This window comes from Capricornis sumatraensis, chromosome 1 (genome assembly GCF_032405125.1).
Source record: "Capricornis sumatraensis isolate serow.1 chromosome 1, serow.2, whole genome shotgun sequence".
NCBI classification, from domain to species: Eukaryota; Metazoa; Chordata; class Mammalia; order Artiodactyla; family Bovidae; genus Capricornis; species Capricornis sumatraensis.
Genome location: NC_091069.1, coordinates 188020350 through 188038222, shown reverse-complemented (window position 1 = coordinate 188038222; position 17873 = coordinate 188020350). Strand labels below are relative to the sequence as shown.

Here is a 17873-nt window from a genome sequence, read left to right as displayed (position 1 = left end):
TCTGACTGACACATGCTTGTACCATATGGTTATCAGAGCTGTTCTTTCTAGCCAGGCTCTCTCCACCAGAATCTTGACTTAAAACTGAGCTGCTTTATTCCAGAGATGATGGCTAGCATGCCAGCTGTAATGTTTCTTGGGGTCAAGACTACGAGTATTAGAGTAAACACAGAAAATGGGGTGAAGAGTTGGGTAGGGTGTGCAGATGCATTAATGTGAGATATTTTACTACTGAACATCTATTCTATAAGGCTCTTCAGTATAATCATATGGGGTGGGTGGGGGGAAGTCTTGTACAGGGTCCTATGGTTATATCAAAGATTAAAACTCCTGGAGTTAACAAAACCTAATTTGTCCTCACCTAGGCTGAATGGAGAGAAGAAGTGAAAAAGCACTTTGAGAAGATTAAGAGTGAAGGAACCTGTATCCACCGATTAGATGAAGAACTTATTCGAAGGCGCAGAGAAGAGCTCAGGTCAGCTGACCTCTCCTACTTCGCTTCTTCTTATTCCCAGGTCTTCAGATATTTAATAGGAACCCTTTCTGTGAATCATTTCATCTTCTACACACCTGTCACCTCTGCTGGTTATTGTTTTTTTCTTTAAAAGTTGCCCTGGAAGTCAATCACTTGTATCACTTTCTTACTGTCTGCACCTTTATCTTCCTTTATCATATCTCTGCAACAAAGATCCCTGGAGCAATGCTATTTGTTTATTCAGTTGCTGCCCTAGGTAACATGAAAGATCAGAAATTTATAAGAGGTAGTCCCTGACCCGAAGATGCTTATTATCTGTTAAGGGATAGAACACAGATAACCACTAGATTCAGTTAAGTTCAGTCGCTCAGTTGTGTCCGACTCTTTGCGACCCCATGAATCACAGCACACCAGGCCTCCCTGTCCATCACCAACTCCCGGAGTTCACTCAGACTCACATCCATCAAGTCGGTGATGCCATCCAGCCATCTCATCCTCTGTCGTTCCCTTCTCCTCCTGCCCCCAATCCCTCCCAGCATCAGGGTCTTTTCCAATGAGTCAACTCTTCACATGAGGTGAATTGGAGTTTCAGCTTCAGCATCAGTCCTTCCAATGAACACCCAGGACTGATCTCCTTTAAGATGGACTGGTTGGATCTCCTTGCAGTCCAAGGGACTCTCAAGAGTCTTCTCCAACAACGCAGTTCAGAAGCATCAGTTCTTCGGCGCTCAGCTTTCTTCACAGTCCAACTCTCATATCCATACATGACCACTGGAAAAACCATAGCCTTGACTAGACAGACCTTTGTTGGCAAAGTAATGTCTCTGCTTTTGAATATGCTATCTAGGTTGGTCATAACTTTCCTTCCAAGGAGTAAGCGTCTTTTAATTTCATGGCTGCAGTCATCATCTGCAGTGATTTTGGAGCCCAAACAAGATCTATACCATGGATAAGTATAAATGAGGGATTATCGTGTTAGCTTTAACTGTGTATTTCCCTTAACATGTAGCATATTCTTATTAAGATATTGCCAAATAGTGTATGGACAAAGGCTATAAATTATACATAAATTGCACTCAGATTTTACCTCCTGGCTATTCTGTATGAGTGGATATGTTAACAATCAACAAAGTGGAAAACTTGGACTTCTCATCTCCCACTCCACGTTATCTGAGTCACTACATCAGACAAGCGAGCCTTAAATTTAGAGGGCCCTTGGGCAAGTGCTTTTGAGAAATCGTCCTGTTCTTATTTCATTGGAGCTGACCCTGGCTCTCCCCCACATTCATCAGCTTCGCTGCTCCTGTGTTTTCTTTGATAGGCATGCTTTGGATATTCGTGAGCACTACGAGCGGAAACTTGAGCGGGCTAATAATTTATACATGGAACTGAGTGCCATCATGCTGCAGCTAGAGATGCGGGAGAAGGAGCTCATCAAGTATGTACCCGGCCACTGTTTGTCCTGATTGATTTGGGTGTATCAGTCGGCCAAGATGTAACAGTCGTCCAGGTTACTGCTACTCAAAACTGGTGGCTGTTTTATTCATCCACCCAACATTGCTTGGGGGATGTTCCAGGCACAGGTCCCTGGCCTGGTGGGGCTCACATTTGAGTGGACTCACCACAGAGCTGGTTCTAGGGGGCCATCCACTTTGCAGTTTCAACCTGGGTAGTGGCTCAGGGAAGGAGGGTCTTCATTTCAGGAGGAGCTAGGTGTGGATGAGTGGGAGCTTACCGCCCCCTAGGGAAGCAAAGCAACTGCTGCAAGCAGTTCAGTGTTTTCCTGAGAATAGCAAGAAACTCTGGGGTCCTGACTAATAGCTGCTCCTGAAAATAAGTAGGACTTCAACCTTTGCTTGGTATCTCACGAGGCATGTCAGGGGAAGGGAAGGTTGGCCTCCAAGTCCCATCTGCAAGCTGAAGGAAAAAAAATGAAGTCAGGTTAGTTTGAATTTAGTTTTGTTTTTTTCTTCCTTTTTAACCTGAAGAGCAGCCTTGTTATTCAGATAGCCTATATCTGTTAAGTGTGGCCAGACTCTGTGGGTAGAGTAAATCTGTGAAAACATTCTGTCCACCTTTTCTGTCTGGGGTGACAGGTGGTTTAGTCACCAAGTCGTGTCCAACTCTTGTGACCCCATGGACTGTAGCCTGCCAGGCTTCTCTGTCCATACGATCCTCCAGGCAAGACTGAGACGTGGCCTTTTCTTTCATTCTTCAGACGTGAGCAGGCCGTGGAGAAGAAGTATCCTGGAACCTACAAACGACATCCTGTCCGTCCAATAATCCACCCCAATGCCATGGAGAAGCTCATGAAGAGGAAAGGCCTGCCTCACAGACCTGGGATGCAGGCCAAGCGGTGAGCATCTATACTGACACTACTCAGATAAGTGGGGAAATATGCCCCTAAAATACATTATCAGATGGTGGTGAGTGTGGCCACACGGTACTGCCTCTGGATACAGAGTAGGGAAGTGGGAGAGAGTGTGTCCTGGACTCCGGGAGTACAGTTATTACTGTCTAAGGCATCAATATTTATTGTCTTAGCATAGAACAGTGAAGAGAAATGAAGTGGGGGCCGGACAGGCCTGGATTCAAATCCTATTAGAAGCTGTGTGATTTGGAATATGTCGGTTGATCTCTGTCAATGCCATGGGTGAAGTGGTGTACTTTCTTTTTCTTTTCTTGACCCCCTAGTGAACAGAATTGAGTTCTCTATAATATGCATCATGGGTCTATGTATGTCCCACTTTTATTTACTCATTTAGTTAGTTCTTTTTAATAATATAATAAGTGCCTGTAAATCCACCACCAAAACAAAAGCAGGCACTTTGATAATTACCTATATCTAATCATCTAGTTCCCCTCATCCCACTCCTGTGTGGAACTTTAGTGAGGTTTAAATAAAACGGCATGTGAAATCACCTAGGAAACCACAGTTGCTCAAAAAAGAAAAGTTAAAAAAAATTTTTAAGGATGCCCTTTCCCCTAATTACAACACATTTTCCTTGCTAGTTTAATGTTAGAATGCTCTTCTAGTCAGTGTTTTTAATCAAACTCTCTGCTAGAGGAATTCTTCCCAATGAATGGAGTGTTGACCCAATCCTAAATTAATGCAAAAGAAAGAAATGTACCTTAATCTGGGCGTAAACCTATCAGTGAGATTGGGATAAATGCAGTAAGAATAAAGGTAGTGAGAAAATGCAAACCAAGCATGTATTTTAAGACTTTCAGAACAGTGACCATCCCAGCATAGCCTGACTAATATAAGTCTAAACCACTGAGGGATAACTGCATGGATTAATCCCAGCTTTGCTTTTACTTACCATGCTTCACCATCTTCTGGTCAAGCTCTAGAGAAATTGTTTTCAGTTGGCACCTGGCAAACCCCTCCAGGAATCCCACCACCTCCCTTCTTTTGGTATATGAACTAGGCACAGCCTTCACCTCTGGCTCCTCTCTGCAGTCTGCCAGCAGCTAAAACACCAAGTACTTTGGGAGAAAATAGTACTGTTTCATTTTTCACAGTATGAGCTCGTGTTTACTTTTATTTCACCTGTGAGAAACATGTTTGAAAGTTTGACAGCACCAGTAGATGCTTAGTCGATGAGCTGATCTTGTCTGGAAAGGCAACTCAGAGTGGGTACTAGCGCTGCAGAGAGTTCTATTGATTGCCTTTTGAAGGATTTATGTTTCAGATTATTTGGACAGTCCAGTGATTATCAAGTCAGCTGGCCAGTGCCCTCTGAGGCGATCAGAGAGGAGAAACCATCCACTATCTTTCAGCCTCAGTTTGTGTTTAGTCAGGGACAGAAAAAGATGAACCATGATGGATCCACCAAGCCCATCACAATTGAGTATAGTCTAATAAGATAGTTTAAATGCCTTATAACATGGAGAAGCTTGGAATGAGGGAGAACTGTTCCTTGGTGTCCAAAGACTTAGCTTCAGGCTGTGAGTTCTGCCATTTCCTAGCTTTGTAATGGACACAAGCCAGCTAACCTCTCTGATCCCTCAGTGCTCTCATCTGTAAAATGGGTATTGTAATAGTAGGAAGGTGTTTTGTCTATTGTGAAGTGCTTTGTAAACTTGGGTGTGCTGTTATCAGTGTTATTCTGTGATTTTGCACTGCCAAGTTGAGCAGCCTTCACCTATCTTAGGACACTTTCACCTAAGTTCTCTTTTAGAGCCTGCCATAGCCAGTTACTGCGTAAATATTGATAGATGCCCTCACTGGGCCTTGGAGGGCTCTCTTTCCTCAGTAGAGAGCCCCAGGACCTCCCCAGATGCTGTCTGTGGCACAGGTTGGCCAACTGACCACAGTGCTGTGAATCTGAGACAGGAAGATGCTGATAATCCCACAGTACCCTATCCACTTCATCATGTACCAGTGATACCTGGAACTTCTATACTAAGACAAGTCTTTAACTGAAATTCTCCTGGAAAAGAAGAAAAAAACCATCTCCTGCTGCCTGATGCCTACTGATTTGCTATGAGGCCTCGATTTTCAGAATGTGGTCCTCAGTTGAGATCATCTGAAAGCATGTTAGAAAGTCAGGCTCTGAGGTCTGCATCCCAGACCTGTGCAGTCATTTTAACAAGCTCCCAGGTGATCTGTACATACCTTCAGGCTGTACTCTGACTGTCCAACAAGCCAGACTGGCAATTAAGAGAGACTGTTCACCTAGATTCTACCAGTAATGAGCTGTGAGACCAGAAGCCAATATGGTCGGGATTTTGGGTTCCTCATCACATAGGATGAAGGCAGGACTGCACCTGCAGTTTCCATGCAAGGTCTGGAACCTCCTGGGGCCTGAATAGAAGTGTCTTTGAGACCACTGTGAGGGGAGAGAGGATGAGGAGCCAGTGCCTTGTTGGGGGTGGCAGGGGCTTCTGCTTTCCTACCTCTCTTCAGCTGTTCTGGGTGAAATACCATTATATTAATTTCAGGTGTATGGTATAATGATTCAACATATGTGTATATTGCAAAGTGATCACCACAATAAGTTCAGTTAACATCTGTCACCATACTTAGTTACAAATTTTTTTCTTGTGATGAGAACTTTTAAGATTTACTCTCCTGTGCATGCATGCATGCATGCTAAATTGCTTCAGTTGTATCCAATTCTTTGTAACCCTGTGGACTGTAGCCCATCAGTAGATCCTCTGTCCATGGGATTCTTCAGGCAAGAATACTGCAGTGGGTTGCCATGCCTTCCTCCAGGGCATTTTCCCTACCCAGGAATCAAACCCACATCTCGTGCATAGCAAGCAGGTTCTTTACCACTAGCACCACCTGGGAAGCCCCATTTACTCTCTTAGCAACTTTCAAATACACAATAGAGTATTGTTAACTCCAGTTACCACGCTGTTACATCCCATGATTTATTTGTATCATAATTGGAAGCTGGTACTTTTTGATCCCCTTCACCCATATTGCCCACCCCCTAGTCCCGTCACCCCACCTCTGGCGACCACCAGACCTGGGATACATTTCCTCAAACTTGAATGAGTTTTCATATGTTTAAAACCAAACCGGTTCTTTCCTTGCAGGCCAGATCTGTTGAGATCTGAAGGCATCCCCAGTGTGGAAGTGGCTCCCACGGCATCCCCTTTATCCGGAAGTCCCAAACTGTCCTCCTCCAGCAGCAAGAGCCGATATCGAAGCAAACCACGCCACCGACGTGGGAACAGCCGAGGCAGCCACAGTGACTTTGCGGCCATCTTGAAAAACCAGCCCGCCCAAGAGGATTCACCCCATCCCACTTCCCTCTACCAAGCTGAACCCCAGTACCCATCTCCCCAGCACCATAATCCTCTGCAGCAGCAATACCAGCAACCCCCACCTGCCGTGTCGCAGAGTCACCATCCCAGACTCAATATGCACGGACAGGACATTGCCACCTGCGCCAACAACCTGAGGTACTTTGGTCCTGCAGCAGCCCTGCGGAGCCCACTCAGCAACCACTCTCAAAGACAGATGCCTGGCTCTAGCCCTGACCTCATCTCCACGGCCATGGCGGCAGATTGTTGGAGAAGTTCTGAGCCTGACAAGGGCCAGGCTGGCCCCTGGGGCTGTTGTCAGGCTGAGCCCTATGACCCCTGCCTCCAGTGCAGGCCAGAACAGCATGGCTCCCTAGACGTCCCCTCGGCCAAGCCGGTGGGGAGGAGCCCCAACCTTTTCAAGCCACCAGCACACAATCCCCTCTTGGAAAATGCCCAGGGTTCTGAGAAAATGGAAGACAAAGAATTCGGCGGTTGTCGGTCTGCGTCATCCCTTGGCGCCTCTCATCACGTCACTCCCCCAGTGCTACCTCGCAAAACGAGGCCACTCCAGAAGGTAAGGTGTGAAGACAACAGCAGCGTGCCACTGCCTTTGAGGAATGTCGAGCCTATCATATGCTGTGCGCTCTAGAATAGATAGAGAAAGTATGCATTTTGTAAAAGGATGAGATGACAAAAGCACAAATAGCAGCGTTTTTGCTCTTAATACTTTCCACACTGCTTAGGTGATAGACTAAAGAGTACAACTCCTGAATCAGGGCACTGATTCAAGCATATATAATTTATAAGTAGGACATAGCTGTATATTAGGGCTATGTAATCAAAATAGGTTGGAATCCATATCCTAGCCTAGTCCTAAGGATGTTGCAAGAAGGAAGGATCCCATTATAAAACACATTTTGGAAACATTCCCTCTCGGAGATTCCCAAGTACACGTTTAACAAATCCTTGGCTTTGAGAAATCGTGCAGCAACCTCCTTTAAGCCAGCTTTTCCCTCACTTATTTGACCATACTGCCTTTTAAAAATAACACTTATTAATCCCCCGTGGAACTCACTTTCTTCCCAGTATATTTTAGAAAAATGTCACCTTCATTATTAACCATCAAGACCCAGCCAGTTCTCAGTCACCAAAACCTATTCCTCTCCTCCTCACCCACTGGCTGCCTGTGGTTTATTAGCTGGGAGTCTGGCTAACTCTCCCACCTTATGTAAGAGCACAGGCTTGGTAGTCAGACAGACCTGAGTTCAAAGCCAGGCTCTTCCACTTAGTACCTTTCTGAGCATCAGTTTCTAATCTATAAAATGGGGCTAATAGTGGACCCTGCCTCACTGATTGATGTGAAGTTTAAATGAGTTAATCGTAAAGAATTTAGAATAGAACCTGGCATACAGCAACATTCCAAAAATATGAGCTCATCTTGCTAATGAGTTAAAAATAACACTATATATGAAAAGTGTTTAGCACACAGAAAACACCCACTCAGTTCTAACCACCGTTTCACGTCATCTTCACTCATCGGGAATTCCACTGAAGAAAGGAAAGTGTCTGAAACGCAAATGAGCATGTTTTAGTCAACTAGACATTTCCTAGGAGAGACGCTGGAGCTGAGGGCCGCTGGCTCAGAGCTGTGCCTCCTCCTCCACATACAGTGCCACTGCTTACTGAGCACTCCTGGGGATCCATCGTGTCTCAGCTAGTGCAGTGGATTTGGGCTGATTCATTCTCTGCGGCTCTGGCCCCTATGGCTAGTAACATATGTTTTGGTCGCATCTTTACTGAGATATAATTCACTTACCATACAGTTCTCTTGTTTAAAGTGTACAGCTCAGTTCTTTCTATTCAGAGTTGTGTAGCTATCAGCACAACTGATTTTAGAATCTTTTCATCACCCCCAGAAGAAACCCATCAGCCCACTCCCCAGTCCACTCCCAAGTAACATGTATCTTTGAACTATCCTGGTGCCATTTTGAGGCATCTGTGGGTCTGCAGGCCACGCAACACATCCCTCACACATTTGGCCTCCCTAGAACTACACTCCCACAGGGCAGCTCACCATCTCTCTACTGGGATCCACTCCCAGGAGTGCTTTAGGGGCAAGTGCTTGTCTCCTCAGGCAGAATAGCTCCATCCCTGTCTTTCCTATTCAAAATGCATATCAGAAGACAAATGGGTAAAAGTGGTAGATTATTAGAACTGACTTTAAAAATAAATTATCCTTCCAACTTCCCTGATGGTCCAGTGGTTAAGACTTAGCCTTCCAACACAGGCGGTGCAGGTTTTATCCCTGGTCGGGGAGTTATGATCCCACATGCCTCGTGGCCAAAAAACCGAAACATAAACAACAAAAGCAATTGTGTAACAAATTATGCTCAATTTTTGGTACAGTTATTTGGGCCCACTTTACTCACCTCCCAAGGGATTGTTGTAATCCTGTGCATCATGGGGCTTTGGTTAATGATGGTTGATCTTAAGTGGGGCTGTTCTTGTGCCCTTGAAAGGAAATGGAACCTTCCCTCAAGGGGACTGTGTACTCAGATGAGGTACTTACACACCTTTCCAGATCAACCGCAGAGCCCAAGCAGTGACGGGGCCTCAGATGTCCCAGCCAGAACTCTCTTACCCATGCCTAAGTGCTGATTCAGTCGTATGTTAGGCATCTACTTTGTGTGCAGTGTTGTGTTAATGGTAGAGGAGGAATACAACGAAACAAGATGGGCTCTGACCTTAAATGATGTGTGTCTTAGCAGCAGAGATGATGTAAGCATAATAGCTATAATACTAGAGAGAAAGTGATTGATGCATAAAGAGGGGAAGTAGTTGTGGGGCTTTGAAGAACTGAAAGATCACCTCTTGTTGAAGTCTCTGTGTCAGAGCCTAGAACCACTAGTGACGGTGGTTACAAGAGACCACCCCCAAATCTAAGACTTCGTCTCTGGTTTCCCCTCCTGATTACTCACCTGTGGACATGCTCATGGAGGCTTCACCTCTCTGAGGCCAAAGATGACCCAGCCTTACCCAGTTCTATGCGTCCTCCAGCATCTAGCGCAAGGCCTTAGATGGACACCCAGGGAAAGTTGCTATATGAATGAATGAAGAGGTATGCTTTTAAAAATTACACTCAGTAAGCTACCTCTCAGTGCCTCTGATGATAATTAAATCTTTTACAGGGTCTCTGTGCATGTGTGTGTGCACATGTGTGTGTGTGTGAATGTAAGAAAGCGAAATAAGACTCTTTTCTCCTTGTTCTTCTCAGAGTGGAGATGACTCCTCTGAAGAGGAAGAAGGGGAAGTAGATAGTGAAGTTGAATTTCCACGAAGACAGAGGTAAAACCAATAACCCTATGTGATTGCTTTCAGTGTAGGCAGGGAGAATCCTGAGTTTGCCACACCTTCAGTTCCATCACCGGCCACTTTCTAACAGCCCTTTATAGGGAAGTTTGAACCCACTGTGTTCATGCTTTCCTGTTGGCCATTTTGGTAGCTGGCTATGCACTGCAGATCCTAATTTATCCAAATTCACTAGATAAGAACTGAAAGATGGGGAAAAGAAATATGACTCAAGGCTATAATTGAGAATATAGTGGGCAGTTTGTGACAGATGGCTGTGCTGTTTTATGGGTAATTTTACTGGCTCCTAATGTACCTCCTTGTATTAGTCTGCTCAGCCTGCTGTAGCAAAATACCACAGACTAGGTGGCTTAAACAGAAGACATTTATTTCTCCCAGCTCTGGAGCTGGGAAGTCCAAGATTCCTGGTGAAGACTCTCTTCCTGGCTTGCAGACAGCAGCCTTCCTGCTATGTCCTCACATGGTAGGGGAGAGAGAAAGAGCGTAAGAGATCTCATCTTCTTAAAAGGCCACAGACCTATCAGATTAGGGCCCCACCCCTATGACCTCATTTAACCTTAATGAAGTGGCTGAGCACATACACATACCTCCTAAAGACCCCATCTCCAAATTTAGTCATATTGTAGGTAAGGCTTCAACATATAAATCTGGAAAGGATACAGTTCAATCCATAACACTTCCCATGCCTTGGATTTTATACCTTACCAGGTTAAGTAGAGTTAAATTGGTTGATCCTCCTTCAGCCCATCCTTAGAAACAGCTTCCTGCCTTGCCAGCAGTAAGAACTTTGCTTGTAGGACCAAAGAAGGACCACACACCCCTACCCCTAGAATTAACAGCTGCTGTCATGTAGAAGTATGGAAGGGAGTTTTCCTCCCAGGAGGCCTTTTCTGCTGATAGGCATTCTGTTCCTGAAGAGGAAGACTGTAAGAATACCCTAGGAAGGTTTGTGTACCTGCCCAGAACCAGGAATTTCCTGAGACCAAGGGACTCCCCATACTTTGGTAGATTGTATTCTGGGCCCATATGCCATGCACAAAACTGAAGTCTGTTCTCACCCCTGAGTTAATCCTACCACCCTGCCATTGCTACCTTGTTTCCTTGGACACTATGTTTTCTCCTCTGCAGTGAGACTGAGCCTGGATAACTGTCTTTTCACCCTCTGACCCGATTTTACGGGCGTCACAATTACTTCCAGCATTTGTTCCTATGGGCACCGTTAACTCAGCCTACCTGATGGCTTCCCACCTTTCTTTCTTGCTATGATACAAATTTTGTTTTAAACCTGACGGTTTTGCATTTTTAATTATAACGTTCTTCCCCTTGTCTCCCTTCTGGGTTACCAGCCTTGGGAAGCTGTGTGAGTCCTACCTTAACTTCCCTTTCCCACCTGGGCTTCCTCCATCTGGACTCTTGATGCTATCACTCCAGCCCATCACCTGGCCTGGTCATCAGCCAACCTCAGATCACAGGCCATCGGCATCACTTTGTACTAAGAAATACAGGAAGGTCAGACAATGACTGAGGGAGAGGCTGTCTTCATTTTTATTGTTTGTTTTGTTATTTTAAGATAATGTAAGCTAACAGCATTCTTATTTACTAGGCTCCTTTGTAAACAATGGGAGACAAATGAGGAAGTTTTATAAATCCCCTCCCCACTCCCCAGAAGCTTTGTCTCATCAGGGCTAAACCCCAACTTTACCTGGAATGAGCACCTACTGCTGGACAGTGCCCAGAGCTACAGAGTCAACGTTGCTTCCAAGCTCATTTCTGTTAGGGGTCGATCCACAGGGTGGTAACAGCGCTCAGCCTTCTGAGGCCCCCGTGCCCAGTGAGAAATGCAGTCACTGCCAAAGACCAGCAGTAGCCATCAGCTTTGGAGCGTTGTGTGGAGCCACATAAGCACAGAAAACCAAATGGAAAGGGAAATGCAGATTTCTCTCCCTGTTGCTTTAAATAGTTTCTTCCTTTCTGGATTGGGCTCTCCCTCCGGGGCAAGCAGAAGACTAGATCACCTCCCACCAAGGCTGCGACCAACAGACAAGAAAAACAGCCGTTCCCAGGACTAAGTTCCTCTGGTTCTTTGTGGTTCTAGGCCCCATCGCTGTATCAGCAGCTGCCAGTCATATTCCACCTTTAGCTCTGAGAATTTCTCTGTGTCTGATGGCGAGGAAGGAAATACCAGTGACCACTCAAACAGCCCTGATGAGTTAGCAGATAAACTCGAAGATCGCCTGGCAGAGAAGCTTGATGACCTGCTGTCCCAGACGCCAGAGATCCCCATTGAGATATCCTCACATTCGGATGGGCTCTCTGACAAGGAGTGTGCTGTGCGCCGCGTGAAAACACAGATGTCTCTGGGCAAGCTGTGTGCGGAGGAACGTGGCTATGAGGTGGGGTCTTCTCTCTTCTCCTCTCATCACTGTCCCCTTTCCTGCAGATCTTTGTGTTAGAACATGCTCAAGTCCCTAGGGCCTTTACAATTATGGAGAAGGGCCTGGCAACCCACTCCAGTATTCTTGCCTGGAGAATCCCCTGGACAGAAGAGCCTGGTGGGCTACAGTCCATGGGGTTGCAAAGAGTCAGACACAACTGAGTGACTAACACACACACATAGAGGATAAAATAACTTCCTCTATGAAGTAAGTAGAAGTATAGTAAGCCTCCTACGTATGAATCTTTAAGTTGCCAACTTTCGTGTTTGCGTGTCCAGTCACTTCAGTTATTTCCTGCGTCTGGCGTACATTGTCATGTGTGTGCATCCTTCTCCTAGCGGTTGTGCTTCTGTGTAATTTTACTGCACAGCACTATATAGAGTACAATAGTGCAGTATCGATATTTCAAGCCCAGGATGTCTGGAAGCAAGCATAGAAACGGCAGTGATGTAGCTGGTATTACTGTATTTTGCAGGGTACTGTACTATAAGATTTAAAATGTTTATTTGTGTGTTTTTTATGTATTATTTGTGTGAAAAGTATTATAAACCTATTACAGTACAGTACTGTATAGCTGATTGTTTTAGTTGGGTACTTAAGCTAACTTGGTTGGACTTAATGAACAAATTGGACTTACAAATGTGCTCTGAAAACAGAACTCATTCGTATGTAGGGGACTTACTACAGAGATAATAGAGCTTCCCAAAATGGGGTAGTTCTCCCAAATGAAGCGCGAACATAAAACTGCTCAGGAACCCTTCACCTCGAGATGCAACTCAAGCATCACTTCTGACCCTATCTCCCAACCTAGTTGAGGGTATCCGCCTCCCTCCCCCAGGTCCGCACCAGCCCCTGTGTGCTGTCAGAACACACGTACCACTTCAGTTAACATACAGTACTGCCTTCTCAGAGGATGGGTCACATCATGGTTGGAAGAGTAGACCCTGGAGTCTGACTGCCCAGATGCCAACCTTAGCCTCCCCACTCACTCACTGTGTGATAGGGGGCGAGCCACTTAACCTCTCTGTAGGTCAGCTCCCTTATCCCATATACAGGCATGATAACAGCCTCTATTTCACAGAGGATTAAATGGATTAATGGATGTTAAAGCACTCACAGCAGTGTCTGGAACGTAGTGAACAATATATGGGGGACTGTGGTACACTATTTTCACTGTCTTTTTCATCATTGTCATCATCATCTTTCTAAGTCTTCTTTCTCCGTAAGCCCCACAAGGACAGGGTCTGGTCTCATGTATGTTAGCCAGTAACCCAGCACAGGACCTGTCACATGGGAGGTGTTCAAAATACATTTACTGAGTAATTGGAGAAAGGAATTAAGGTCTTATGTTGTCTTGACTTTGCAGAATCCTATGCAGTTTGAAGAATCGGACTGTGACTCTTCAGATGGGGAATGTTCTGATGCCACAGTCAGGACCAATAAACACTACAGCTCTGCTACCTGGTAATGAAAGAACACCCACCCTGAAGATCATTTCAAATTCACCCTACCCCCAGACTCTTCCCATTCTCCCCCTGCTTTTTTGTCTGGGAGGAGAGCTGCCCCATCTTTCTTACCCCTAGAAATGAGCTGCAATAACAGGAACATGAGACTTCACAAATCTCTGGAGAAAAATATCCAAATGAAATTAAGTCTCACTGAACATTTCAATCAAGAATGGCAGGGATCTATTTTATTGAATATTCTAGCTACTGTAACATTGATATTTATTTTTGTTTGACATTTTAACACTTTGTACTGTAAAGAGTGAACTATATATGATAGAGAAAAAGACAATAATTTCTTGCAGAAAAAAAAAGAGCAAAAGGAGGAAAGGAAAAAAAGTGAAATTTAGGAGCAACATCCTTGGGAGTTTGTGGGACCAGGAGGTATTATTGCTACTTGAACAGGGGACCAGTTCTTTTGGCTGTAAGTGACTGAAGAAGAGCCAAAGCAAGACATAATGAGCATTTTAGAAAACAAAGAGCAGCAGAAGAAAAGCAATTCCAGGGAACTTGTAAAAGACCACACTAAATTCAACCAGCTTGTCCAGATGGGAGATGCAAAGACCTAGAAAAGTTTGGTGACCAGCTACTGGTATCCAAGGTCTTTGAGGGCATGTATTCAAAACTGTGTATGTGGAAGCTGATCTCATTTTTAAAGTTTAAGCAGCATTTGGTAGTGAGACTTACAGGTAGTGTCCAACCTTGTCCTTGACAAATATTCCACTTTTTACTGCTGTCAGTGTCATGACCTTGGCAAGTGTGTTACCTTGACCAGTGTGCTGATTTTTCAGACTTGAGTGCCATTTTCCTGTATCCTACTTCCTTCCTACCTGTTGACTATGTCTTTTAGGGAAGAAAGGGGCAGGGGAGGGAGAGCCTGAGGAAGAGAGAAGGGCAAGACAACAGTGCTGGAAAAGCAAATGTGCAATTTGTGAAAGGACATGCACAGAATGTCTCAGTTTAACTACGTGGAGAAGATGGGAATCACCCCTCCCTGGGACCAGGTTGTTTGTCTTCTAGAGTTTTATTAACTTAAATGGAACAGTCCTTGAAGGCAGCTAGGAGGTGTATGAGTCTGCCCAGTGTCCAGTCCCAGACCATACCTTATGTTTGTATTAACTCATTCTAACCCCAGAAGCTTTCGTGAGTGGCTGCCACTGTCAGAAAAAAGGCAAAACAGGCCATTTGCAGAAGGCAGCCCCTTCCCCCACCACAACAGCTTTTCTGTTAAATGCTACTTGTAAAATGTATTTGGCTCCATGCAAATTTGAATAATTGGATTTGGAAATTCACAGAAAGAACAACTGATGCTAAGCAGAGATTGGAAAGATTTTATGTTGTCCAAGGCCTGAGATCCTTTCTGTCTCCAGAATCATGGGCTCTGAGAAACAAACCAAGGTATCTGCTTTAAGGAAATTTTAATCTAGAATTTGATATAAAAACAGATGTTGGCCTAGTTTCTGTCTCCAAGATTAGTCACTGCCAAACACCCTTTCTCGGCTCAAGACCTAGAGAGGATGGTTTAAACGCTTTGACACTGCATCGGATTGGACATCAGGCAAGACTTACACACACAGGTATTAAACCATTTCCAGTACAGGTAAAAGCATCGCCCTCCTCCAAGTGACACTGATTGCATCAGCCAAAAAGCAAAAGCAGGAGGGAATTCAGAGCAGTTCCTTTTGCTTGTTTGATCCCTCCATTTGTTTACACTTTATGTTGAGACATTGATTTAAAATTTAGTGTCTATAATTTATAGCTCTTAGGTAGGATGAAGGAAAATGTTTAACTTATACAGAGAGCAGTATTGTTTCATTAAATTATTCCATTTTGTATGAATTCTGTAGCTGGACTACATGAAAGATCTTAAGTTATGGCATTATTATCATTGCTACTTTATTTTATAATAATTATTATCCTTCTCATTTTCTGTCGATCAGAAGGTGTGGTTTACGGTGTAGCACAGTGGTTGTGTTGATTGCTAACCATGAGTTATTATGGATTTTTATGAAGGAATGAAAATGGAACTGCCATGTGGGAGCTCCCTGGTATTCGTCTTAGCTGTATTCCCTCATTTTCTGTGTACAACAACAATCATCTGAGGATGCGGGTACTGCCCTGAGGCCCAGTGGTTAACGCTGTGATTTTGACTTGATCACAAAAGCTCCTAGGTGGGCAGATGACTGAGCGGTGGACAAAGTTCCAAAGCTGTACACTTTCTAAAGTTTCTTAAGAAATAAAATCATGCGATCCATTAGAAGCACAAGAGAATTATTTAATGCCCTGAGAGAAACAGGCCTACAGGGAACCTGCCTGGGGCCTGTGGGATAGTTTCAAGAATTGGCAACATGGTTTGTAATCTCCTTCCTGCTAAATCCCTTAAAACCAACCTTTTTTCCTCCTAGTTAGGAGAATAAAAAAAGGAAATAGATGGCATGACAAAAAAAAAAAAAAATGCCTAGCTGAGGTGATGATTAGAAAAATTCTAGCCTGAGGCCTAATCTCTCAGTCACAGAGCTGGAAAAGCACCGTTTAAATCCCATATGTTTCATCCTCTGACTTCAGACCACACTGTACTGTGAATCTCTCTGGCTCATTCTTCTGAGAACAGAGAGGCTACAACTCTGTGTCCTCTTTCTGTCCAACATAAAACACTGACCCTTCAGCTTTTCCAGGCCTTGCCTACCTATAGTGGCCAAAGAGAAACATGAAGGTCAATGTGTCTTATCCCTTTCAGTGATGATCTTTCTGGAAAATCCACTACAATACCTCATCATTTTGATACCTTTTGAATTCCCATCTGGACTGCCTGTCATGATAATGCCATATATCTAACTGGATTGACTGTTAAGAGCGTGTTAGGGCCGCAGACAGTGTTGAATCTTCAGGTCATTCACTGTATGGTCAAGAGCTGAATAAAGTTCCACATTGAACATTTTACTTATTTTCTTTAGTAGAAGTGACTAGAGGCTTCAGAGTAGAACAGTGTCTTTAGAGAAATGCCTTCTCTATCCCAGGCTACCCTTCATTGCCTGCTTTGAAGTAACCAGGACGATTTTGAATTGGTGTGTGTTTGAGAACAGCCCCACTGTCATCTGAAGAGTGTGGAATGAAGAGCTCAGGGAATTTAAGAGCTAATTCTTCAGTCTGACAACTGGGCGACAGCGCTTTAAGGAAACTCCCAGGACTATCATTTCAAGCTTCGTTGCAGATCAAAAGTTTAACCGCCCTGGGATGAATTCCACATTCGTTTAGCATCTGGTTTTGACTGACGGCAAGATAATGAGTTTTAATTTGTGTTGCAGATGAGCATTTGATTCGCATCTATTTCTAGATCCTGTCCTCTGAACAACAATTCCTCTTAAAATTGCTTAGCAGAGGGACTGAGAAGCCTGCATCCCCTTTGAAGTTATAATAGACCTTACTACTGCTAAAGCCTGCATCTCCTTTGAAGTTAAAATAGACTTTACCACTGCTAAAGTTTAGACCTGTTTGCTAGATTGTGGGGAGCACCTTCCCAGGGAGGTGAAGAGCTAGCTATGCTGTAAGATGTTTTGGTATGACCTACTTGAAGTTCAGATATTTAAAAACTTTGGTATCAACAAATCTATCCTTCTAGAATTAAAGATATTTTTAGTTGTATTTAATTAGTACACTGGAGTTCCATTTCAGGGCCTCATTGTACTGAATTTGCCTCTTATCCAAGTAATAATAGACTTGATGGTTTGGGGTTTTCTTGGTACAACCTAATTTTAAATGCCCTCTCCCACTGTGGAGCACTGATTTTTTTTCAATGTGAATGTATCCTTACTGACAAAAGATTTACCTTTTTCTTCCATGCCCTTATGTCTCACTCTCCACCCCCTTTTCTTAAAATGTTTCTACTTGAACTTCTTGCCACTGAATTCTACAAATTCCAAGGAATTCCTGCCCTGCTCTGCTCATAGTAGAGTTTGCTGTATTGTGTTTCATTTTTCTACCAAGCCAGAAATCAGAATACCACCACATACCACCATCTACTGTCTTCACGCTCAATATCCCAAACTGTGTTGTTAATCACCATATTCTTTCCTGCTGAGCCTGGACACAACCTCCGAACCTCTCACAATACAGCACTTGGAGCAATAATTACCACTTGATTGGAATGGTGTGCAAGGGGAGATCTATTTGCTGTCCCACCCTTAACCTCACAGTTTCCTAAGGTGGTTCGAGATCTTGAGTTAGCCCACACGGGAGAATGATGGGATGTACCAGTATGCTGCTTATAGGTCCCACCCTGTGGGCAAAGGGCAGCTTGAAAGGCAGGAAAAAGGCTCCTCCATGCCT

The 17873-nt window shown here is 44.3% G+C and overlaps 1 protein-coding gene across 1 annotated transcript in view; it reads left to right on the top strand.

The window, feature by feature from the left end:
* The window catches only part of MAP3K13 (mitogen-activated protein kinase kinase kinase 13), a 119134-nt gene extending 105543 nt beyond the window's left edge, over window positions 1-13591 (top strand). Inside the window, exons 8-14 of the mRNA XM_068976898.1 lie at window positions 366-475; window positions 1797-1913; window positions 2694-2831; window positions 6026-6812; window positions 9513-9583; window positions 11703-12000; window positions 13409-13591. Coding sequence (XP_068832999.1) covers window positions 366-475; window positions 1797-1913; window positions 2694-2831; window positions 6026-6812; window positions 9513-9583; window positions 11703-12000; window positions 13409-13510 — 1623 coding nt within the window. The 3' untranslated portion in view covers window positions 13511-13591. The remainder of the gene's footprint in view (window positions 1-365; window positions 476-1796; window positions 1914-2693; window positions 2832-6025; window positions 6813-9512; window positions 9584-11702; window positions 12001-13408) is intronic.
* The last annotated feature ends 4282 nt before the right edge of the window (window positions 13592-17873 follow it).